Source organism: Corapipo altera, unplaced genomic scaffold, assembly GCF_003945725.1.
Source record: "Corapipo altera isolate COAL_440 unplaced genomic scaffold, ASM394572v1 60, whole genome shotgun sequence".
NCBI classification, from domain to species: domain Eukaryota; kingdom Metazoa; phylum Chordata; class Aves; order Passeriformes; family Pipridae; genus Corapipo; species Corapipo altera.
The window spans coordinates 5851330-5877814 of record NW_020884912.1 but is presented as its reverse complement, the minus strand read 5'-3'; the positions used below and the strand labels follow the sequence as shown (position 1 = coordinate 5877814).

General features: G+C 45.0%; 1 protein-coding gene across 4 annotated transcripts in view; it reads right to left on the bottom strand.

The window, feature by feature from the left end:
• E2F3 (E2F transcription factor 3) overlaps window positions 1–25897 on the bottom strand; it is a 43913-nt gene extending 18016 nt beyond the window's left edge. For 2 of the 4 annotated variants that reach the window (XM_027654220.1, XM_027654221.1), the window contains exon 1: window positions 24855–24907. In XM_027654220.1, the coding sequence (XP_027510021.1) occupies window positions 24855–24869 (15 nt within the window). In that variant the 5' untranslated portion in view covers window positions 24870–24907. Of the gene's footprint in view, window positions 1–15741; window positions 15816–24854; window positions 24908–25432 lie in introns of those variants that run through there. The other 2 variants (XM_027654218.1, XM_027654222.1) reach the window with 2 other exon arrangements.
• Between the last annotated feature and the right edge of the window lie 588 nt (window positions 25898–26485).

Below are 26485 nucleotides of genomic sequence, written 5' to 3'. Positions count from 1 at the left end.
AAAGCAAATGAAAACACAGTTTACAGAAATCATCCTGATCAACCTACTTCAACGCAAAAGCCACAAATTTTTTTCACACAAAACAGCAACTGTATTAAAAAAGGATCAAAAAATCCTTTCTATTATAGCAATTTCTGTTTCCTACACTATCCCCTTATTTTTCAGCTTATTATAGTTTTGACTGAGGGAAATTCTTCTCTAGTTCTTATGTTGAAATTATTAATTCAGCTATTAATTGGCAAATCAGAGCTCAAATCAGTCCAGCAGTTTAATTACCTAGGCAGCCTCATCTCCTCGTACCGTAAGATCGACGCAGAGATAGACAACAGGTTAGCAAAGGCATACAGTGCTTTTGGAAAGCTTCATAAAAGAGTTTGGTGAAATAAACACTTGAAGAAAAGTACAAAGATCAGTGTTTACAGAGCCATAGTGCTGTCTACTCTTTTATATGGATCTGAATCATGGTTCATCTACTGCCGCCACCTGCGTCTCCTAGAACGCTTCCATCAACGCTGCCTCCGTACAATCCTAAACATCCACTGGTCAGATTATGTGACCAATACATCTGTTCTAGAACAAGCAGCAATCACAAGTATTGAGGCCATGTTGCTGAGAACACAGCTGCGTTGGGCAGGGCATGTTTCCAGGATGAAGGACCACCACCTCCCCGAAATTTTGCTTTATGGTGAACTTGCCACCAGCTGCCACAAGAGAGGAGCCCCAAAGAGAAGATACAAGGACTCCCTGAAACAACATCTCAGCCTTGGCCATATTGATCAACATAACTGGTCTACTCTGGCCTCCAATCAGGAGGTCTGGAGACACACCATCTATAACGCTGCTGATGCCTTTGAGAACACACACAGGATCACTCTTGAGGAGAAAAGACAATGCAGAAAGAATCGTGCCTTGCAGAATTTACCACCTAAGGAGTCTTTCTGCTGTGCCTTTTGCAACCGGATGTGCCTGTTTCGTATTGGCCTTTTTAGCCACCAGCGCGCTTGTAACAAACGTGGGTAGAGCCCTTCCCAAATCTTTGTTTGCAAAGCCTAGCCATTCAGCTACAGTTTTTAATGTAGATGACTATTAAAAGAAAATCCCCTTTGTATGTCTTAATTGGGTTCATAATTTAATAAGATGCACCTCACAATTATCAAATTAAATGACATTCTGATCATCTGCAGCCTCTCCTTATTAGGCATTTGACACTGAGGGCTGAAGGCTGATGGTGTTACTCTGGTGAAGATTCTTTCAAGGCCTAATTAAACGATCCTATTTTCCATTTTCATGATTCCCTCAGAAGTATCACAAGTGTCAAGGAAATCATGAACTGTAAGTGTTTAAAGATCAAACCATAAGACTTATATTTAGCTCCAAAAAGTTAAAATGAGGGTGGCCAAGTTTCAGCAGCAAATTCTTGTTTAAAAGTAGGACCCAAGCCAGAGGAACTGAACGATGGCTTTCCCTTCTCAGGTTGAATACGCAGGAAGAAGCAGTGCAAGTGCCATGAGTGCCTCCGAGTCATTGCTGCAGAACATCACACAAAGTCATTTTTAACACCCACAGAAAGGAATATATTAGCTTTCAGGCACGCTCAGCAGTTTGAGCACGGATAGCTTGCTCCTGTGTTAGTGGTGCTGTGCATCAATGCCACCCCAATGTGGCAGTTCACACTTCTCTCGTCTCAAATCCCTCTGAACAGAAGTACATTTTCAACCTGAAGGAAACCAAGAAAGTACTAAGACACAGCAATGACAAATGGTGGTTTCTCACTATACCTACAGCAGGTCATTTTTACTAAAGGAGGATTATAATCTTAGTGTACCAATTACCTTTGATTTTCATCCTGATATCTCATGTGACCCGACCTGCCAGAAGGTCAGAGTATCTCACAGTTACCACCGCTAACATAATTCTGATGTTGAGGTAAGTGGACAACCCCGTTCGACGCTATTCCATTTTCTGCTCATAGAGCTACTCGAATGCCATGGGATCAGTCTATGCCCTATAAGACTTGTGTTCAGTATAGCAGCCACTGTCAAAACGTGCAGCTTATCTCATTCTCCTACTCTGCTGCAGTACTCTGTATTTTCCTTGCACTAAAAGAGGAAGGGCATTACAACGGTTATGCAAGAAATAAACCAAAGCATAAGCCATGCTTCTGGCCTCAAACCAAGAGAATTACACCTATGCTGCATAGGAAATGAATCATCTGAGATCTTTCTTATTGCAATTTTTTCCACCACATACGAAACAATTACTTCTTACTAGAAGCATTGGCTTTGCACTGTACTGAGGTCGAAAGCTCCAGTTACCACTTCATGTTGAAATATGAAAAGTTATTTTCAGGAAACTGCACCCAGTTTTTCATCTCAACTGCTAAATTGCCCAAGGTGAGGAGTGCATGTATCTCTGGGTAGTCCTGAAATGGCTCCGTCCCACAGCTACCCCCTCACCTCAACAGATGCCAGAGGCTGAGCTGCACCTGCCTGGTTAAGGTGGAAGCTCTGGAGACAAGAAGATGTAATGACAAACAGTAAAGTCTTGCACGCAGAATCACCCCACCTTTGGGGTGCAATCCTGACCACAGGTTTTTTGGGGTGTCAGAATGCAGCAGGACAGTTTCCCTCCCATTCCATGGAAAGCATGGCCAGGGCCATGGTGGTAAGGCTAGACCTGCCACCAGCAGGCTCTAACGCCAGCCTGATCCTACAAACCGACGTCAAAACTCCCAGCCATTTGCCCACCCCCGTTCCCAGAGACATCGCTTCAGCCAGGCTGCTGCCTCCAGAGCAAAGCTTGGGGGTTTTCACTTGTGGTTCACATCAGTAATTTCTCACCACAGACATCCTTTGAAGGAGAGAAGACTGTCATAAAGTGGGCCTGATGCTGAACTTCCAAACTGATGGCAAGCAGGTGGCAGCTGAGGAACACGACGGGACATGAACAGAAACAGAACAGGATGTGATGGCAGAGCAGCCATGTAAGAGACTTTTTAGTGTAATTTCTTTGTATTGGATTTATATGTCACAATTACACCAACACAGGTCCACTTTTTATGTTACCCATCAGGATCAAAGTAAGCCAAATAAGGAAGTGATAGTTTAAATTCACATGGTGAGTGACAGGGCACCACATGTCCATGTGGCTGCAGAGCTGCTTGCAGTGTTTCAGTCCTTCAGACTTTCAGCCTCCTGACTAGTAAGGCTAAAATTGAACTGGAGCAAGGGCAATAAATCTTTCATTTCATTTTAAGGTGGATCCCAAAGAAAAAACATTGCAAAGGAGTCAGTCTCAAAATATATCCTAGAGAACATTTTGACTTCAGTATTTAAGGACTGGTTTTTAAAGTACTCTTTTTAAAAAGCCATCAACTTCAAAATAAGATTGTGATTGGATTAGTTCCACTGAATGGCTTCCACTCTATGTGTAGAAATTAGCACAGCTACTTAAAAAAGAAAAACTTTCAAACAGTCTGTTGTCTGCCAAATTGCCTGCTAAACAAACAAGCCCTGGGACTGGGGGAGGAAGGACACTGAGAGCTGCAAAATAGAATAGGACGAACTTCCTTGAAGGAAATTCCAGTAAATGCCATGGAGTATTACACAAACAGGTTAAAAATTATAGCAGCAGCATACTGGGCATATATATTGACATAGGAACCAGGAGAAGTGCTATTTCTACTTACATAATACGCAGAATAAAGTCATAAATTTCTCTAGGAAAATGTAGTTAATAAGATTGGATCCATAAAAATTGAAAAGTGAGAAGGAGGAGCACTTACGCAGCCACACTAGTGCTATCTCAGTGTGGGTGCTCTGTAATGATGCAAGATTGGGCTTGCATCACAAAGTTTGCTCACTAAATTGCCAGCCTAAGCCACAGCATCTTGAGCTTTGTTTTCCTTGGATACAGGACATCTACAGGGAAGGACGATGTCTGTGGAATTACACCAATGAAATGCAAGTTTTCTTGTCTGCACAGGTCTGTAGTTTGAGATTTCCCACCCTGGCACCCCAAACCTTCCTGTACTCCACACAAAATACCCATATGAAGTTATACCAGAGCAGTGCCAAGGGACTGCATGACCTGACTTACTGAGAGGTGATTCATAGGGAACTAAATAACTTGCACATCCTTCCAAAAATTAATGTCAAAAAGGATCTGTATGCAAACACTTCAGAAACTACAGCAGAGAGCTACAAACTAGAAGGTAGCAAGTTTTAAATACTCAGGTGCACATGAACATTAGTGTTAGGTATTCATGCCCCCAAAGAAGATGAATCCTTCCTTAAAAACGTCGACACCAATCTTGACTCCATATTTTTAATTCACTGCCTGAGGTACGATGGCCCTTACATCTTTCTTCAATTAATGTAATTAGTTATAAGAAGTCAGATCTGAAGTAGTAAGACCTTTTATTTTGAAGTACTTTCTTAATCTAGTTCCATACAAGCATAAAAACATATAGTTAGATTCCCCAAAAGTAATAAATGGACTTTGAATCCATTTAGGGTGATAAAAATATTATCAAGTTTCCAAAGGTCATTGAGAAAGTTGACAAAATACATTCAGAAGACCCAGATGAAATGCAATGATCTGCATCTACAGAGTCAGGTGATAAGAAATAACATACGGTGCTAAGCATTTACTGTCAAACAGTACTGTACATTAGGTCAACAGTTAGAGCGTTAGTTCACTTTAAGGAAGTCTCAATATTGTTCAAAGAGATTAACCCTGATAAATTATTTCTGCACCTACAAGCAACTATAATGCTGACTTTGCACATGAGATTGATTTATCATTTGCAAGTTAATTGAGTTTTGAAAATGAAATTACCAGTATCACATAAAAAAGATCCTTAAGTAACCCTGAAGAAATTAACACAATAACCTTCTCTTCATACCAAACCTCAGAGTAACAAAAATAAAAGTGCCCAAGAAACAGGAAACACGATTTACATACCCAAAAGCAACTATTTCTAGAAGCAGTTGGAAAGGAGGCTCCAGATCAGCAGAAAGTCACAGAAATAGATAAAAGCATTATGAGAAGAGAGAGAGGGAGAGAATCACAGATAGCAGGGACCTGGAGATACCAGTTGTGGCTGACAGCCTCCTCCCTCCAAGATCTGGAGCTGGTACTGTCATCAGAAGGTTTCTTCACTGATTTTCACCTAGTCTGGGTTGCTCAACTCTAGGAACTGATGATTTCCTCCCTCCACACATCAAGGTAGGCATGTACTCTTATTGCACAGGCCAGTTTGGCAACAGTCTATGTGGCTGAAATGGCACAAAGATAGCCGAGTTCTTAATGTTTTAAATGCTACGCAATGTCATAAAGAAAAACTAGTCCACCGAGCTTATGTTGTGATGCACATACTACCCCAGCAGTATTTTATCACTCCATCAGCCACACCAAGGAGCAGAACAACCTGGGAGTGTTGGAAAAATGACAATAAATTATTTAGTTCAAATAGGAAGTTTTACTTATTCTCATTGACAGAGAGGGGACAAAAACAAGACAAGAAGGTAGTAGTTCATAAGAAAAGTGAATAAGTATTGGCAGAAAAAAATTTTTTTTTTCACATTTGGGTAAATTCTGTCATGCAGTGCACAGGGCAATCTAAAAAATTGATGTGATAGCCTAATTTACAAGATAACATCCAAAACAGATGTGTTATCACAGGGAATAAATTTTTAGGGGAAAAGAAATTGAAGTTGCTCTTCTTTCTCAGATTATGTAGTGTATTTTTGAAAAGTTACCCTTTTTGGCTTAAAGCAGAAAATCTCAGGTTATGGAGTCAAAATAAGGACTTGAATCTACATCAAAACTGACCCACACCAGACACAATCTGTCCATTCTACTTTGTCTTCTTCACTGTGTATTCCCTAAATACCTTGAGAGGACTCCTCCAGAAAAAACTAACTACCTTCAAGTCTCAAATTTTAAAACAAAGTGAATTCACAATTTCCCTCTAACCTGCCCTTTGAGCAAAGAAAAGAATCCAGCTTTCTAATATGACCTCCTACGTATCCCAGACTAGTTGCTATGCCATTGTAGCCAAGGATAGGAATACAATTTCAGAATCCTCTTATGAAAGGTAAATGAACAAGCACTTGTCAGGAAGGACCATAAACACAGTTGCTCTCACCAAAAAGCAGGTACATGGACTTGTTGACCTCAAGGCTGTTCAGAGCTGAAATTACAGAGTATAACTGCAGAAAAATTAGAGTAAAACATTCATAGTGTCAAAACTTGAAGGTATCAACTCATGATTATTTTTCCCTCACTTAAAAAAAATAAAAATCTAATTTCCTCTCTGAGTTTGCATTGTTTCAGTATTAAGTTCTTCATGTGCTCAAGTTCAGCAACTTAAGAAGTCCTTTAACACCAGAATCATCTCACTAAGTGGCTGAGGTGGGAAAGCACCTCTAGAGACCCAGCATCTCTAGTCTACCTGCCGCTGCTCAAAGAGGGGGCAACTAGAGCAGGATGCTCAGAGCTGTATTCAGCTGGGGTTTTAAAATTGCCAATGAAGGAGACTCCACAACCTAAGAGGCCTATTCCATCGTTTGATCACCCTTGCTGTAAAATCTTGTGCTTAAATGGAATTTCTTCATTTCACTTAGTGCCCATTACCCTCCATCCTTTTACTGTCCACCACTGAGAACAGCCTGGCTCCATCTTCTTCAACCCCTTCCCTCATGTGTTTATATACCTCCAGACTCAACAGTCGCAGCTTCTCAGCCTCTCCTTGTACAAGAGATGCTCTGAGGCCTTCACTACCTTCACAGCCCTTCACTGGACCTGCTCCAGTATGCCCATGTCTCTCTCATAATAGGGAGCCCAGAAGTGGACCCAGCATGTCAGATGTGTCTCACCAGGGCCAAGCAGTGGGAAAGGATCATCTCTCTCAACCTACTAGTAACACAATGCCCATTGCAGCCCAGAAGGCCAACAGTGACCTTTGCCATAATAGGGCATTGCTGGGCACAGGATCCCCACGGCTCTTTTTTCTGCAGAACTGCTTTCCAGTAGGTTTGCCTCAGTCCATTCTGGTGCCTGGAGTTATTCTTCTCCAGAGGCCAGAGTTTGCACTTCTTTTCCTGAACTTCATGAGCTTCCTGTTAGCCCCTTTCTCCAACCCATCAAGGTCCCTCTGGATGGCAGTGCAACCATCAGCTATATCACACGTCCCCCCAAATTCTATATCTTGTATACCAATTTAGTATTCCCTTAATATTAATTTCTTAAGTTAAATATTGCTTAAGTAAGTTGCACTGAAGGGCATTTCCTTTAGACCTCAAATAATTTTTGCTGCCCTATTTAATATCATCTTCTGTTTTCAGCATTTTCCCCTTACAAGTCCTAGCCCTGAATTGCATGTAATTTTAAGTATCAGCTGCACCAAAACTGTTGACTGAGGCAAAAGTATCCCCCCTCTTGTTCCTTTTTTTGTACATGCCAGGATGCAAACCTCAGTGCCATCGCTTCTCAGCGTTGTGCTGGAAGCTGGTGTGCTGTTGCTTGTCCACTACAGACTTCCCAGAAGTACTGCTTTCCAGGATACAGGCCCTCTTTCATAAGGCATAGCCTGCATTCCCTGTTCTCTGGCATACAGCTTTGCCTTTTGCTGTATTAAAGATGCAGTGTGTTTGAATGTGGCTACAGTGAAAGTTTTGAGAGCTCCATTATCATTTACTATTCTGCTGGCAATTACAAAAAAATAGGTTTTTTGTTTACTTCTGTGACAATGATGAAAGCTCCATAGTATTGAGATTAGTCCAAACACTCACTGGAATCAATCAAAAGGACTCTTTTCCTGCTACTTCGCCAATTTTTAATCCAATGCCATGTTGACAGTTACTTTTTTTTATCAAAATGCTTTACAAAATTAAACATAGTTCCTATCAGCCTCAGTCACATGTCAGACAGCTGTATCTTTGTAACTTTTAACTTCTGGTAAAAGGGCAGGAAAAGAAGAAAGGTGAAGCTGAGAAGAGCTGGGCTAATAAACACTTTTGAAAGTACTCTTTGCAGTGCTGTATGCAGAACTCCATCCTCATAATTGCACACTACTTAAATCCTCCAAAAAGGGTTATTTCAAGACTGTTGGCTATCCCAGGTGTTTGGGAATTTTATGGGTGCTGGCATGAGACTGGAAGAGCAGAACATTAACAGAGAGGCAAAAGAGATGACAGATCAAAAGCAGAACCTCGTGTGTCTATTTAGGAGCTTTAATTTCTAGTCAATGTAGCCTCAAGTTTAGAGAAAGTCCATTTGGTTTCTATCACTGCTGCCTTCCCCCTCTTTTCCTTTTTGCTACCTGTCTTGCTGTATAACTATGCAGTTATTAGAACTGTCCAATAGGCAATAGACAGCTAAATGGGATTTTCCAGAAGCCTGGAAAAGTCTTCCAGTGGAATCTAGCACTAAAATACCACCTATTAAAGGCTGCACTAAAAATTCCTTTCTTTAAATAACTTTGAAGAGAGAAGAAATCTATCTACTCAATTTAGGTCCATGGATTCTTCCACAAATGTACCTGAATCTGTTCAGAAGATAAATGACCATATGGTTTAATTGTGCCTTCTTCGCAGAAACCGTAACTTTCTCTTTTATGATCAGTACACCTTGATCCTTTTCATTTTCAAATGCAGTCCCATTTATGAGTCATCTTTCTCTCCTCTCACACTTTTCAGTCTCTCCTTTTCATACTTTTACTCTTGTTTTAGTAAAAGCTGTAGGTAGGGCAAACTAAAATAGCAAGTTTCACAACTGGACATGAGACATCCTTAAATTTAGATCAAATAAGCCCTTCCAAAGTACACGGGAGCTTTCCATCCAGACAGATTTATAAAAGCTACATATAATTATGGAAAGGAATAAGATCAAAAATAGTCTGTGTATGATGGCCTTTCTCAACAGTATATGGATAGGAAGGAGGACAGTCTTATTCTCTTAGCAGACAGAGGAAAGGTAAAACAACTTAGGACAGCCATGGGAAGCTTCCACCAGTCTGTAAGCTTGTTGGATGGCTAAAAATCCTTAAAGCATGATAGATTCTCAAAACAATTCTCATTTTCTACACTAATTTTTTTTCCCAATCCTAATTCCAAACTATAATCAAACTGTAAAGCTAAGATTACCTAAGAAAACTCAATTACACTTCACTACCTGAGGCTGGAGGTTCTTACCCAAGCTAAAGCAAAGATGGTCTTGGAAGAAACCTGCTTTGCCAGTCATTGGTTTGTCTCGGAAGTATAAAACTCAAGAGAATGCAAAAACCTGTTGTCTTGCCCTGACATCCATAATTTCTACCCTTTCAACAGGCGCCTGCTGATGATAGCAGCAAGAGTCATCTTACTCCCGACTTTCCTCCCACGCTTTGCACTGGCAAGAAGCCCTCATGCACTCTGTGTTAACTTGGAACAAGTTTTGCAGCATGGTCCTACACTTTCCACCACAAACTGGAAATTTTGTGTCCACTTCGGGTAAATACATTTTATTGCATTAAATACAAGAAAGTAAATATGGCAGAGTTACAGTGCTCCTTGTGTAAAACATTGACTTCCAAAATAAATAGGAATGCTACACAGCTTTTGCATATTACTATCCTGCAAGTGTTTCAATGCACAATGGTGCTAAAGAAAGTATTAGGAGAAAGATGGAAATTCTGGCAGCTAATGAGGGGAGAGCTGAGGCTTCTGGCAATGGGCAGTGTGTGTAAGGATTGAGAGATAAATTATGTTTGAAATTAGGAAACAGATTAAAGTGATAACTCCTATTTTGCAGCCCCATTAGTTACAGGCTGTCCCCAGAGTTAGTTATACACTAGTTGAGTTTGTATGTGGAGGTTTCCTTACAACCACGATACACCTCCTTTTAAGCCAAAGCTGAAATTCAGCAGTGTATTTTGGTCACAAAGGCAGAATTCTGCAGCAGCAGCATGGAATAAGCAGGGCCCTGGGTGCTCCTAATGCCATCCAGGTTGGCTTTACCTCACTGCTTGAGGGGCAGAAAAGTGCCTTTGCTAGGAGTGCAGTCATGAAGCTCAACCTTCCTTGACAAACTTTGTATATGACCAGCATTCATTACCACTCATCTTTCCACAAGCTTAGGAGCCTTCCCATCTTCATAAACTCTGCAAGATAAGACCCTCAGCTGTGGTTGCTGCGGCTGTTTGCTGTAAAAGCCATTGCAATTGCTATCTCCAGGGATTCTGTGACCTTTCCTGCAAGACCACAACTCCTTTACTTTCATCTGTTAACAATCAGTCACATTAAAGCCCCGGTCAGAGCGACCGTACCTGCCGAAGCAGCACAGCCAGTCTTTCCTCAGGAGGTATTCCCTGATAGCAGTGACTGTGGAGAGGGCCTACAGTATTGCAAGCTCACTACACACATAACTTCTAGGCACAAATTACATTTATATCTTCACCTACTTCAATGCCAGCCGTCAGACTGTAATTAAATTACACGTAGCCTGGGAGCCTCAGTCAGGGACTGGAAGCGGAGCGTACGAGGCACGGTGCAAATGGCACTGAGAGAACGCAGATTCTCGGTTTACGCAAATATGGGTTTCCTCTGTGAAAGGAGAATGTTTTCAGCCATGTTTACTCCTCCACGTACTCTGTAACCCACTAAACTGCCACCAAGCCTTCCAAAGCTGAAAGCTGGAGATAGGTAGAGCGTGTGTTTCCTTCAGCCCTTGGGCACTGCTGGCAAGCCTCTGGCAGCTGCACGTCCTCAGTAACCTAAGCAGTGAGTAACAGCACAAAAGCTGCCTATTTCTTTACAGAGCCATCTGTTAGGTTTTCGTTACGCACAACTCCACTGGCTTCTAGGAGATGCTGAGGTCACACACGCAGCAAGGCTCTTGGTCTGCTGCCACACGAAGTGAGGCCTCCTATGCATGGGGAGAGGGCATGGAAGGGGGTAGCCTCTGCCAGCCACCTCCACCCCAATCATGGGGCCAGCTGGGCCACAGAGATCACTGGGCTGTAAACTAATCACTTACCCAGTGTTAACTTTCAGCTGGAGCAGGTCCCCAGTCTGGCGAGCACAGGGAGGTACAAGGGCAGGCACTAAAGCAGGGAGGGAGAGCAGCATGACCCTATTTGTGACAGCATCAACTTGGATCACTGTAAGCTGACTGTGAAACCACATGCTCAAAGTGTCTCCCAGGATGATTTCAGGAAATACCCTCTGTCATGGAAAGCACTTCTAGTAGCACAGACCTGGTCCCCAGTTCATACTTTCCTTCTTACCCCATCAGGCAATGAAGGCTATTCTGGCTATGAGAAGATTATATTTCATTTCCAAGAACATCCAGATAGGAAACAGGAGGATATTTTAGTGTCCAAGACAAACAGCCATTTGCATGCTGCTGAAATGCATGAATCCATGATGTTGGTCTAGGGCATGATGGTGAGGAGCAATGGGAAGACCTCTGTTCCTCACCTCCTGTAGAAACCCATCATGACTGAATTGCTTTGCAGTCAATCCCTACATGAAGCTAGTGACCATCTAAAGGATTATGACATGGTATTTAATCATCTTCTCTGTGTTATGGCCTTCAGAAATACCAACCAGTTTAACAAGCAGCACAACTGCTTAACAATAGCATGTGACTATTGAATTTAACATGCTGAAAGCAAGTTTTGTTATATCTACCCTAAAAGAGTATCTTCAAAGTGTAACAAGGAAGGAACCGGAATCATCAGTCAGTAACATTATCACACTTTTCTCACAGCCGAAGCTGCGTTCATCACAGGCTCTGCAGGAAACAAAGAGAACAAAGCTAATCAAATACCACCACCTTTCTTCCCCTCCATTATTGCTTCTCCTAAGATTGACCACATTTGTGGTTAAATGCAGGGAGCCAAACTTCCTATAAGTATTGTTGTTACAGTTCCAGATTTCCACTGTGGTTCAGCTGTATCATAGCTTTTGGAAAGACAAACTGGTACGTGCTCAAATCGCCACCTTCACTCCATAAGGTGAAAAAATTCCCTATTGCAACTCTAAAAGCTTCTTTACCTAAAACACCTCACTGGCCTGCTTTCTTAAAGATTTTAATACTGAACCTGAAAAAAACCCCAAACAACCCACTTTGCTGAAATTGGTATTGTGGATAAAACTGCTTGGTGAAGGTACTGAAGCAATTGCACCATACAAGGGGAGATACAACAGCTAGTTAAACTGGAGAAGCAGAAGCCCAGCTGCTCAGGATTCCCGGCTCACACCTCATACCACTGTTCCCAAGAAAGCCTTCTGCTCAACCCTCACAAGGCCCAAGGCTGCATATGACATGTCTTTTTGTCCAGGCAATCCAAAACCTTCATCAGTTCTTTTGCAATGTGAAGCTCACATTACCAAGACTGATAGTCCAATCTCAGCTGTCGCCAAGATATTACGTGAAGCTGCCTGATGGCAGGATCCTGGCGGCAGGATTAGCAGCTTGTTCCCTCAGCAATCAAGTCTGAAGATGACAATCTCCACAAACTCACAGGTACTCCAAACATTTACTGGTAAACCTAGCTCCTCACAACAATAGAAGCTCCTAAGTTTGTCTTCTAAAAAGGATAAGCTCATTGCAAAATGGACAGTTGGCATATTGCGTTTTGGGCCATTTTTCTGAAGAGAAAAATCGGGTCAGGATACCACAACCAAAGCAGAATTTCAGCTCTACCTCTAAAAGCAATAGGAAACTGAAAGCTGAAGTTTCTCTACCCTGTACAGTTACAGACAAGAGCAAGAAACCAACTAGTCATGGCCCTGATCAAATTACTATAAAAAAACTCTGGTCTTAACATGTGTAAAGTGCAGACACACAGGAGTGGTGACACATGCATGAAGATCTCCCGCATGTTAAGTGGGCTGCTGCATCAGCCCTGACCTGTACACCCACCTCTGTTCAGACTAATGCACCTACTAAGTCACACTCCTTTTTTTCCTAAGAGAAGAGTGCACCATGTACCCTCCCATTAAGACAAACACTCTTAATGCAAGCTTATGGCTGGGAAGATCACTGCACCCACTCCATGCTGGGGCTCATGCCCACAGTCATAGAGGGGCACTCAAACACAAGGCAGAGCAACAAAGAGGACAAAAAGCATCACCTATGGTATTCAGGGAGAGGCGAAATACTTGTAAGAAGGTCTTCAGCATTACTTTGCCACAAAAGGAACAATGCATTTTCATACAATTTGAGCAACATTAACCAAAGGGTCTGGGGCTGAATTTAGACAAAGTATCTGACACGAGCTGTTCAGGAAGAAAGCAAACCTTCCAGGACCATTACAGGAAGGTGAGCTATCTTCTAGGCGTGCTACCCTTGCACAGCCAGCAGGAAAGCTGGTGTGGCTCTGGTGGGCAAGTATGTTTGCTGTGATCTTTGTGCCACCCCACCATCATTGCACTATTACGAAAGTTCCAGAAGTTTAACAGCATTCCAGGAGCTGTTGCCTTTTCCATTTTAACAAGACATTGCCATCAAACAAGTCAGTAAGGCAAGTTCAAGTATCTGATATTTTTAGCTAGATATACCATAGCACCTCACAGATGCCTAGAGTTTTCTCCCTGCAAGGTGTGAAGGAGATTCCTTCCTTCTTCACTGCTGGTTGAGCAGAGTTTGGGGACTGCTCTTCACATGCTGAGGCAACTGAGCTCTTCAAACACCTGGGAAAGGCACACCTCTCCACTTCAAATGAAGTACTTAGAACAGATATAATCACTGTCTGGTACAAATGCTGCTGCTCCCCCATCTTGGAGGAAGTAGAGAAATGTTTTCAGAATGGCATTGAGGCCATCTAAAGAGTTAAAGGGTAGTGAAAAACTCCCCAAGAACTACACAAACATGAAGGGGAAAGAAAAAGGCTGAAATTCTGACCCTTTTTTTACTGAAACGTAAAGATTCAATAACTCTTGATTCACTTCAAGACAGAAAGACCTCAGCATTCAAGAAAAGAGTTCATCTTAGTCTCTGCAATGCAGATGAGAACAATCATATTTTTGCTTGCTCTGACTTATTGCTGAATTGATTATTCTCCAGGACTAGGAAAGGGGGAGAAAGGAGTAAGATCATAATTACCCTTATAAAATTCTTTAAGGTAAAAGGAGTGAATGCATCTTACTTTCCTAGCAACCCTCTTCCCTAATTCTGAAGCAAATAAATCACACTAAGGATAGTATCCTGAGCATATGGCTATGAATAAGGGAGATTTGCCTGATTTTCTTTTTTCTTTTTTCTTCTTTTTTAAAATTAAATATCAGTGTCTGGAACCCTCCGCACATTTCCTTTCACAGCAAAAGGGGTTTCTGTCCCCCCAAAAACAAACAAACACCACAAAAAATGCATAATAACTACTAATTTACCTCTGTCCACAGAAGGCTGTACCTAAGCTTAAGACCTAGCCAACAGTATGCAACCTGTTCACTACCGCTGCATTTACTTCCCACATATTCAGCAAAGCATGATGCTACCAAGACGAGAATAGGGAAGGACTTCAGCATGCCAAGGCCAGCAGCAACATGAAGAGCATCTTTAGAAAACAGGTCACAAGCAGACAACATTGGAGGCCTGAAAATGATCTTGCACCTTTCTTTACTATCTTTCTCATAAACACCTACAAAGCACATGGCTCCAAGCACAGAAACTCATGGGATGTGTTTTATTTTGCCCTTTTCCACCCACAAGACATTCCGTGTTGCATGGCCTGGACTTTCAACGCTCCCATCTTTCTGCAGAGCAGCTGAAGCACAGGACCACTGGGAAGGATGCTGCTAATGCCTAGATCTGGAAGGACCTTCCCACAGTGGCCCTGCAGCACATGAGAAAGACACCCTGAAGTTCTTCGCTCCTCTGCCTGCAATCCAAGAAGGCAGCTGGTAGCACTGCATGGAAGACGATTACAGAGAAGTTTGCCAGCAGGAACAAGAGGGTAACGAGAATGCTAAAAGGCAATGGTCATTACTTTTTTTTTTTTTAAGTAAAAATAAAACCAAGCAACAAAAATGTAACTAGCAACAGAAAACTGGAGAGGAAATTCGAGTGATTTTATAGAAAGCATGAATCAGTCATACGAAAGCCACCTGAATTTTTCTCTATCATACGCAATTTCTCATGTTCTTTTATGTCATCTTCTCAGTGTCAGTTTCCGAGAGAACAATTCTCAGCTCAGCATGACAGAACAGTAATACCGACGGGCATGCAGAACATTAGCATGTTATAAATAAACTGCTAATTTGAGGTGGGAAAAATCATCAAGGCAGCTCTCATGATTAAGAACCAGAGAGAAAATGAGCAACTTGCTTATGCTTTCAGGACACTGTGTTTTACAAAAAAAGAGGGCTTCTTCTAACTCCTAATTCCTGAGGGAAAAAGAAAATAAACCCAGTGAAATACCCACTGTTGAGACAAAGAAGCCAGTGAAAATGCTATTATAATTTTTAAAGCCCTCCCTGCACCCACCTCAAGTAGTAAGTTGTCTTTTCTACTGGCTCAAGAGCTTTGTGCTTAAGAGTACTACAGCGAGGTTGTGAAGTTTCAGCTTCCTCTCACCCTACTCACAGTTTTACATAACTCCAAAGATACACTTTTTGGCTACAGATACTGCGCAGCTGAAAAAAAAAAAAAAAAAAGAAGAAAAAGAACCCACCCCAAAAAAGTGCAAGGTGCAGAAGCGTTGTACAGTAATTTAGGTCTGGGTTACTTGGAGCCGCTCAACAAAACTCTTACCATGAAAAGTAAAACTTTATTCTGCTGAGCCGACAGCCAGGATTATTCGTGCTTGCGATAGCCCTGATCACCACCCTCCGTCTGCCCTGCTCAGGGTTCCCTTCCCACCCTGTCCCCAGCCTGCAGGGACAGATAACTCCCTGCCGCAGCACGGCTGCCACCTCGGGTATTATTTCTGTACCACTCCAGCATTGTCACTCTGTACCAGCGCGCCACTTACTAAGCATTATTACAAAAATTTCTGTGAATATCTATGTTTTCCACGAGCAGGGATAATGGCCTCCTTGCAATAGCCTTGATAAAAGCTCCAACAAGACAGCTTTCAGATATCACCACACAAAAGCCTTCTGTGAGAGCTGTAACCAACATCAATTCCCGCTATGCGAAGACATTAGACAAAGTGTGAACTAGCTTACTGTATGGGGACAAAAAACTGACTGTCAATGTGTGGGACCAACGCTGTCTAAAAACACAACGCTGGCAAGGCAAAATAGCACCAGAATATATACATGGTAATTGCCATTTAATTCCAGAATTAGCAGTACAAGAAAACAAGTTCTGAAGGCACTATTAGGTTACTAGCATTACTCAAGACATTTTAATTCCACATAATTCAATTTCTAGCGTTCCTGGTTGGAAAAACAACTTTAAAAACAGCAGATGTTAAAATCACCCAAGCAGAAGGTGAAGGAAAACCCAGTTTCCATTGCAGAAGCACTCAGAGAACACAGTAAACCCTTCAGATCTGCTCCTTAGAGCATGTATTTTCCAGCAAAGTCATAGAATAGTTTGGGTTGAAAGAGAGCTTTAAGGGTCATCTACTCCAATCCCTCTGAGTGAGCAGGGACATCTTCAACTAGATCAGGTTGCCCAGACCCCCAACCCAGCCTTGAGTGTTTCCAGGAATGGACGTCTACCACCTCTTCGAGCAACCCATTCCAGTGTTTCACCACCCTTGCTGTAAAAAACTTCCTATATCTAGTCTAAATCTACATTCTTTTAGTTTAAAACCATTACTCCATAAGAATCATAGAATACCCTGAGCTGGAACAAACCCACAGGATCATCAAGAACAATTCCCGGCTCTGCATAGGACCATCTCCAAGAGTCACACCCTGTGCCTGAGAGACGTGTCCAAACACTTCTTGAACTCTGTCAGGCTTGGTGCTGTGACCACTTCCATGGGGAGCCTGTTCCAGCATCCAACCACCCTCTGGGTGAAGACCCTTTTCCTAATATCCCGTCTAAACCATGGTAGACAACCAGAGACTGCCATTCCACCTACAGTACAAGATGAAACCCTTTCTGTGCACCGTTTTGTACTTTTCATATACTTATCTGCTTACACTGTGGTAGCAGCCAAGAAGTCAGAAGCCTATTGTCAACATAAATGGACTGCACCAAAATAATTGCTGAGCCAAGAGGTTACATTTTTACTTCCAGACCTGACACTTACCAGATGACACCTCATAAATGGGACTCTAGGAATGAGGGATGCAAGCAAGTCTACATGCCAGTTTGTTTCTGAACAACATTTGAAAGGCAAATTTGAAAGCTTTTATAGACAGCATAGTACACTCACCCTATGGAGAAGTGTTTCACTCTAAAATTACATCTGTACTTTAAAATGTGTAAAAAACATTAAATCCTACAGTGCAGATTCAGTGGCTTGCAAGAAAATATGTCTGTTACTGCACTCCAATTTTAGTAAGATTTTAACTAACAGATAGAACTAAAATTAAGACAAAGTTATATTCAGAGCAAACTAGTAGAGTGCACCAATAAGCCTGATGTGCTATATAAGAATTGGACTCTCACTGCATGGCGTGCACCATTGAGTCCTCGACCAGAGACTTTTAATGTCACCTTAATTAACAAGGAAGGAAGTTTGCCAATGAGTTTCTTCCCCCACCCCCCTTTCTGGCATTAAGTTATGCAATATGCAACAACCTTTGAACCAACAGCTGTACAAAAAGCAAAAAAACCAAAACCAGAATAGCATGGTAAAGAGGAGAAATTCTTTCAAGAAGTTCATTAATGAAAATTACTTTTAGAATCTATGCATACATAACCAACACATGCATACCATAACTTGGGGCGGGAATGCTGGAGCTGAAGCAGCCAAGGTTGTAATCTTGTTATCCAGTTTCCCAATACAATTTATTTATACCAAAAGTAGTTGCTTGCATGTTTTCTACAGGTTTTTATTAGATCTTTGCAAAACAACTGGTGTCTTGCAATGTCTGTGATGAGATTGTAAAATTCTGTTGTAAAGACATAGAAATGAAAGGCAAAATAATAGCAACCTCTGCTTTTAACAGTGACTTGTTCACGTAAAGCTCAAGATAAAGGACCCAACACGTGCAGTACCATAACTGTGCATCACAGGAAACACCCACTGTCTTGCTAAAAATCAGGTCCTAGACCCTTGAAGAAAGGGTCTGATATGCCATCAGCCTTAGGTAGTGGATGCTTCTAGGCGTAAATGCAGCCACATCCAAGTTGGATGAAATCCTGACAGTAGCTGCAGGTGATCAAATTAAATCCCCTACTTAAACAAAGCAGTGTAACAGGGGACTGGTTTTACTTTTAGAGGCAAGAATAAAGAAAAGCCATACTTGTGCACATAATTTAGCACACTCACAGAAAAGATGAGAGCTGATTCTGAAAAGGTGATCCTCAGTGCTCCACTTCCGACTCCTAACTTAGCCTAGGCAAAAGACCTTCAGCACAAAAAGCCTGAGAGCTGCAGGGCGTGCATAGCGGTGGCAGAGCTAGCATGTTAGTTTTTACACTGTAATGAGTCAGGTCAACAACTGTTCACATTCATAAGTAGGACAGGAGACTCATGACACATACCATTAACCTTAGGCAAGTTCAGTTTGCAAACAAACAACACATTTGCTATGCATTCATATACGTATAAAAGGCAAGCTAAAATGCATTAAGTAGTACACTCCTACTACACAACGGAGGCCATTTTCAATATGCTCTGGTTTAATCAACACATAGTCAAGTTCCTGCCTTCTCTCTTTACAGGGCTTGCAGATGGAAATATTTACCACACTTCACATTGAGCCCACAAGGCATTAAGAACTCCACGAATGCCACTAGATCCTGCAAATAGCAGCAGCATCCAAACAGACATCACAGTACTTCAGGAGACACCCATGCCAGGCATAGCACTTCCAAGGGTGGTTTTGGACCAACTTACTTGAGGAAAACAGAAGTGAAATAGTTCCTTTTTAAAGATGTGATAAATTGGGCAATTTTGCCAAGCCTGTCTTCAAACAGAACTGAAATTGAAAGAGAGTGCAAATACCTCACCAGCAGCACCTCCAGCACTGCAGCAGCCCCATCCCAGAGACTCAGGCAGCCTCCCTCCCACTGCACACCACTGGCCCCAGGGAAAATTATGGGGATTTCTTCTCCCCAGAACTACAAACACAATCCTGCTCTTGAAAAATAATGCAGGAAGTGATTAACTCTGCCAGCCAAAACAAAGCCTGAAGTCCAACTTAGTCATTTGTAAGGATGAGAGTTACCACCATACATACACACTCAGTGCTGCCAGCTGTAAATGAGATTATTTGCAGAGTCTATAAAAGCTGGAGATTTAGTTCCTCTAAGAGCTTTCCATCTGCTGAAGCTCCACACTGGGCAGGGCTGCAACTATGTTATCACCACTGGTGCAAAAAACCCACCCAAGCTGAAGCCACAGTCTCAGACCCATCCGTAGCAGGAAGCTCCTCCACAAGCCAGGACTAAAGCCCGAGCATGCTCCTGCCCCTCCACACCAGCACCAGCCCTGCCACAACAGCCATGGCCATCAGCCCAACACACACCTTTGGAAGTGAAACCTGGAAGATGCCATACTTGAAGCTACCAAGACAAGCTCACATATTTGTTTGGCATCCCCCAGTCTCCCCCTTGGAACCTCCGACAGAAGGGATGGGCTGAATGCCCCTCCTGCAACCACATCAGACCTACTGGTCTGCACAGGACAGGGGGTCCAAAGAGGAATGGTGCTACTTTACCTTACTTTTTGCACCCTACACTTCACAGTGAGTCATTCCTACAGAAGTCATGACCACTTACACCCTCTGTTCTAGACCGCCCATTCCTCTGCCCAGGGCCAGGTTAAGATCTTGTGAAACAAGCCAGGTCTGAAAGGGCCTCTGGCTCCTGCTAGGCCTGCAAAGTGGGTCTACCATGTGTTCGAAACATCCTTCAAAGCTGCCAGTCTCCAAAAGTTTCACAAGTAAAAGCTCCCAACTAACAGACATGCTTGTTTTCACACTCATGTGGTTCCTTTATAAAAGGACATCTTTATTTCAACATTAATGACTTTCATTTCAGGAGAAATGAAATGGTCTAGCGCTCTTCAGCTTGGAAAAGACATCTGAGGACAGAAGATAATTTATCATAAACTGTGCAGAGAAACATATCAGAAAATCATTTTTCCCTACCCTAATATCTAGGATCACCCAGGAACACCAGAGACAGCAAGTTCAAAATGAAAAAAAAAAAAAGGCAGAAACAAAGAGAATTGGTTTTTTCCTTTCATATAAGACAGCTAAATCATAGACAGAACCTATTGTTATGTAAGGTCATAACTAGAGCTATATTCAAACAGGGATTAGACAAAAAATCACAGGCCACTGTTAGCTATAAAACACATTGTAGCCCTCCACCAAGGAAGTGCTCCCCTGAAGCAAGGGCTGTCCTGTGCAAACCCCTTCTCGTGTTCTTTCCTCAAATGTTTGCCACAGTCATACTCAGAGAAGTAGTGGGAGAACCCTTCATCTTGTAAAATAAAGCTGCTCCTAAGTTTAAAGATTATTTTCCTTTTAAATGCTTGCACATACAGATGAGCGCTTTGTAAAAATTAACAGAGCAGCATCAACATACCTGGGATAAAATGAGTGGAAATAAAATGCCTTTAATTGCTCAACCAGGTGAAGCAGCCTCTACAGAAGAATTAACTGGCCATAAAGTGACCCCATCCAGCTTTTTGGTAAGCAGGCTGATGGCACAAGGAAAAGAGACTGATAGCAAGAAGAGGTAAGACCAACACCAGAAAATGGAGGCTTGGTGAGCCAATTTAGCACCTCAACACCAGTGCATTGGAAATCTCCTGTCTCCTTCCCTCATCTCACTCACCTTATCCTGGGCCCAAGATGTATGCCAGACCTAATGCTCAGATTCAGCTGTTTTACCTCGTTAAAGCAGCAGAAAACCAACCTGTCACCACAGCCAGATGCTCTCCAAGCACAGTAGTAGGGGAAGAACGTGGCCTGGCCATGGGCAGAGCAAAGGCAATGAAACAGAGGAGACGGTGAGAGAGAAGCAAACCTACTTCCAGCAACAGTAAAGCCTTTGAGTGCCTCAGCTGTTCAGGGAACCCTGCCAAAAGCCCTTATCATCACAGGGCTACCATACTCAGTAGTTCTGGTGCAGATGGAGCCACACCAGCACAGCTAGACTCTGTGCAAGGGTAGCAAAGCCACCGTCAGTAAGCCACAGGCTGTTCCTGTAGTGTTTTACTAGGATGCCCACTTTCCACAAGATGTTTGTCAGCATGGTTAGGGCAATCAGGATTGAACTCTCCTCAGACAGCTGTGCCAAAGGACCACATGGTACCTCCTTGGGCTCAGAAGCAACCTGTTGCTGGAGGAGATGGATTTAAACAAAAGAAATTCCCTTAAATGGTATTCAAAAACCAAAGGTCCCAGACTCACGGTAGCATTCATTTCTAGTTAACACAAACTATCAGGCAAAGAAATATGAAACTGGGTCTGAATACAAAAACACCTGTGTCTTCACATACAAACCTTTTTATTCCTGCAAAGTAAAGAAAAGCTCCTAGAGTTAACTGCCCACTTCCTTATGCAACTTACATGTTCTTCTCCAATACCTTAATTCCTTGCTCATTATTAATGTCCTATTTGGTTTGCTTCTTTACATAACACCTAGCAGAAAAATTGTGGGTTATCCCATTTTTCTCCCTTTCCAGCTGTGACTTGCTGAGAAGGGAGGAAGGAAGAGGTGCTTTCTAAACCAGCAGAAAAATGAGAGAGGTACTAAGTATTCAGTTTGGAAATGTAAATCCTCCTGGCCCCTTCTGAAGTATGCCGAACCAGCCTCTCCACAGCTCATGTCATCTAAAGGCCACAGGAGTTCTCTAAAGATATTGTTGTTAAGAGGATTTAGCCCCTTTTAAAAAGGACTTAACATGTGGGTGGTGTCTCCATTTAAGCATTTTCTCATGGCTAAGAAAATGGCCCTCTTCTTAAAGGCTTATCTTTATAACCCAAAGACAGTAAGAAATTCCCCACTATTTGAATTAGAAACATTTTGAACAGCTTGCCTTTATAGCAGCCCCATTTTTGAGTACTGGGATTTGCAAATGGTAGTGACTTTCTCACACCAAGTGCAAAGGCAACACCAGCGAGACCGCTTTAAGGGTACCTCGTCAAACACTAATTTCTCCTGAGTTTTCATGGGGATCCAAGTTGATTCACAAACTCACTGACACCAAAACGGCACCATGTCACTACTCCTGTGCCATATCCGTGGCCACCACTTTCTCTTGATGGTCCCTGGCACTTCCCAGACCTGCCATTAGCTGGTTCAACCTGCTTGCCCAGCAGAAAACCTTTATTTATTTAGGTCAGGGTTAATTTTCCATCGTGGGAATCCCAAGAGCCCAGAAGGGAAGAGGCACCAGCCTGTAGCAGGGTGCAGGAGGGCAGGGGAGGATGCTTGGGCTTTCCCCAGGAGCACAGGCCGATGGTTTGTTCTGCAAGGGTTAATTCTCCATTACTGCTTGTGTTTAAGCCATGGCAGGAGTTCAGATTCACCCGGTAACACTTTCTATTAACTCCACAGGAATCATGCAAAAGCTCCTCAGGTTGAAAGGGTGGGCAGACCTGGTCACAGCCTCCTGGAGCCCGGGCTCACCAGGGGACAAGAGCCCAGTTAGTGACCCTCAGCTGCAGGATCCACCACAACAGGCGGCAGCAGAGCAAGGAACAGGTTTTGGATAGTCACATGCTTTGGAGACAGGAGCGTGCACGTTCTCATCTGTGCAGGGCTGTAGATTCCTGTTGTTATGGACTAGGCCACTTTTCACGGCTTTTCCAGCAGAGTTACACATACACAATCACAGATAAAACAACTAACAAATTCCCAGGGCAGAAGCAGCTCACTTTGGCCAAAGAACCTTTTTCATTTGCTCATATAGTCAACAACCTCTCTAAACAACCTAAACTATACTGCTGTACTGACACTTTTCCAGTCATACCATGGTTTATATTTAGAAGCAATGGGTGGGTTGCCAGGGCAGTTACATCTGCAAGGCTAGGAGTATTTTCATAACCCTAATCAGTGCAGGTGTGCTGGTCAAAATTTAGACTTATCCCTACCATCTTTTGCATAGCAGGGCCTTGTTTTCAGCTGGGGGGGTCTCAGACCCATCCACTACTTGCAACTCAATTAATCATGAGCCAAATTTATATCAGTGCTACTCACCTGAGATCACTGCCTCAACTACCCACTATTTTCTTGCTCCTCTCACAAGTCCTTAATAACAGTTTCTCAAAAATGCTCTGCTAGTAACTAAGGGGGAAATACCCTCTTCTCCCAGTCCCAGAAAATGCTCTACAAGTTTTGAAGAAAACTAGCTGGAAACCAGAGAACTGTGAAAGGGCTGGAGCATCTCCCTGCCAAGCAGTTCATGGAGCAGAAAGACAGGGTGGAACACTAGGGTGCTTCAGCCTGCCTTCCCAAAAGATGGGTTTGCAGCAAACCAGCACAGCTCCAAGAGGGGCACTCACGAGAACAGGGCTGTCAGGGCAGAGCAGGATGCAGAGCCCCTTTCCTGGTGAGCGCCATGGATGTCTTATCGCCCTGGGAGGGTGCCAGCCAGAGGCTGTAGATACCGCTGGCCTGACCACTCTCTTCCTTCTCCATCCCACATCTCTCCCCAAAGTTCATACAGGGGCTGAGGGCATACAACAAACTCACAACTTGCATGAGGACTTTTTTGCAGGCAGAGCCCTAAATCTCCTTCCTGCTTCCAAATCTTTAAGGTGGAAAGAAGTCTTCCTAGTTTTTTATGGCCAGGAGTTCCTCCCTTCAGAAGTGAACAGTATCTATATTAAAAAAATAATAACAAATAAAACTACTAAAACCACACGCGAAGGTCTTGTTGCACCCATTAATGAGAAATTTTAGGAGTTCCTGTGACATCAACATCCCTCCCACAAAGCCAAAAAAGCCTGTACTCCCAGAATCATCGTGTAACATATGCTCCTCTTTGAATTCGCTTACCATCACCTTCTAGGAATCAACCTTCGCACAGGACAGCCAAATATTTACAAAGTAGCCTGAAGCAGCCTGCTTGACAGTGAATGCTATTAGGATATGCTGAAGACCAAGAGCACACACAAAAAAAATACCAATTATCTTTTACTGCAAAGATGCTTATTTTAAAAATAAAAATATAATAATAAAAAAAGCTTTGGATGAGATTTGATGAGCCTTGAAACTTCCATGACTAGCTCAGCAACCAACACCTGCAAAAACCCATGCAAGAAGCAGCTCCTGCCCTCCTCACCGGTTTCCCAGCTGTTCCCAAAGCTCTTCCAGAAGTATTTCAGAATTACAGCACCATCCCATACCTGGACCATCATCGACTGGATGCAGGGGAGAGAAAGGGTGAGGGGGGGAAGGCGTGTTAAAACCCCTTTTGCCCGGGCAGGGGCGCACCGGGGCGGGAGGGGAAGAGGTGGGAAGGAGTACAGCGATCCCATGCCGCCAGGAGGGGGTCGCAGAGGTCGCGGGGGAGGGCAGGTGAGCCCCCCACGACGTCCACGACCCCCGCCCGGCGGGGATGCCCCGCGCCCTCCCCCACTCTCCAACTCGGCGGAGCCCACGAGGGCCAAGCGCACACCCGAAATCAGCGAGGACAAAGAAAACCCCACGAGTGGGGGAGGCGGAATTTTTTTTTTTTTTTTGGGGGGGGCATAAATTTTAAGGAGAGGGGGGCGTCAATTTTAAAGGTGGGGAGGAGGGGGTTGGTGCTCGCCGCCGCCCTACGAGTCACTGACCTGCTGCAGGGGCATTTCGGAGCGCGGCGGGGGCCGGGGGCAGCCGGCCGGCGGTCGGGCTGTCCCAGGCCAGAGGGAGGAGGAGGAGGAGGAGGAGGAGGAGGAAGCGGCGTCCCCCTCCCCGCCCGCCCCGGCTCCCAGTCACAGCCGCGGCCTCGGCGCACGTGTGCCAGACGTCACCGGCGGCTCCGGGGGTGAGCGGAGACACCGGCGGGGCACGGCCCGGCCCGGCCCCCCGCCCCGCGGGAACCGGGGCCCTTCCCCGCCGCCGCCTGCTCGCTCCTTGCACCCGTGCGGCGGGACGTGGCGGGGGATTATTATTTTTTGCCCCTCTTTTTTTTTTCCTCTCTCTCTCTCTCTCTCCTCCTTTTTTTTTTTTTTTTTTCTTTTCCTTTTCAATAAGACCCGGCAGCGGGGGGTGGGAAGGAGGCAGGAAAGTTTATTGCAACAAAGCGCTGCCTCCGCCTTTCCTGCCCTCCCCCCCGCACCCCGCCCGCCCCCCGGGCCCGGCCGGCAGCGGGATCCCCCCCCGTCCCCTTCACCCTCCCCGCGGGGACGGGGGGAAAACACAAAATTACCGGGGGGCGGCCTCCGCCACTGCCGAGAGCGGGCTGCAGCAGCGCCGTCCTGCCGGCGGGTCCGTGGGGGGTGCAGTACAGCGAGCTGCCAGCGGGCTGGCCCCCATCCGCCGCCGGGGCAAAGGCACCGGGAGCCTGGGAAGCGGCGGCGGCGGCGGCGGAGGAGGAGACAACACAGGGCGCCCCCGCCGCCGCGCCGGTGCTGCGGATCTGGATGAAGGTGCCGGCGGCAAAGCGGGCCGGGAAGCCGGCGGGGGCTGCTCTGGAGTCCGTGGACGGCGCGGGCGGCGTTGCTGCTGCCGGGGCCGGCGGCTGGAGTCCCCTTCTCATCCTTCCCTCCGGGTCTGTCCCCGCAGCCGCGTCTCCTCCTCCCCCCCGTCCCTCCTCCCCCCCCGGCCTTCCCAGCTGCTTTCCTCCTCGATGCCGAGGCCCCGCGCAAAATACTGGGGGCTGCGGGTGCCGGGGGGGGCCCGGCTGCAGGATACGGGGCGCCGGGGGGGGACGGAGGCGGCGGGGCGGGCAGATGCGGCGGATGGAGCGGGGCCGCTCCCGCTGTGTGGGGCCGGCTGGAAAATGGCTCCAGGAAGCGGCGGCTGCTGACAATGAATGAAGGGAAAGGAGACGGGTTACGCGCCAAGGGCCTCCCGCGAAACTCGGATTTCCCGCCCTCTTTTCAAACTAAATTTGCATGTCCCCGCCCCCGGGGCGCGCCCCGCCCGCCTCGCCGTCTCATTGGCCCTCACCGCCCTCCTCGCCGTCCAACGGGGCACCGCCTCCCCGCCCCGCTCCCTTCCCACTGGCCCGGGGCGCGGCCGTGATTTGCATGCGGCGCGGCGATTGGCTGCGGGGGCGAGGCTGGGGGATTCCCCGTGCGAGGGGCCGGGATCCCGGTTCGCCGGAGCCCTGACAGTGACAGCTGCGCCCGCGGGGAGCGCCGGGCACCGCCCCGGCACCGACCGGGCACCGCCCCGGCACCGACCGCCTCACGCCGGGCTCCCCCCGACTGTGGGGGGACCGCCGGCTCGCAGCCCGTGGAAGGCGCTCGCCCTCCCG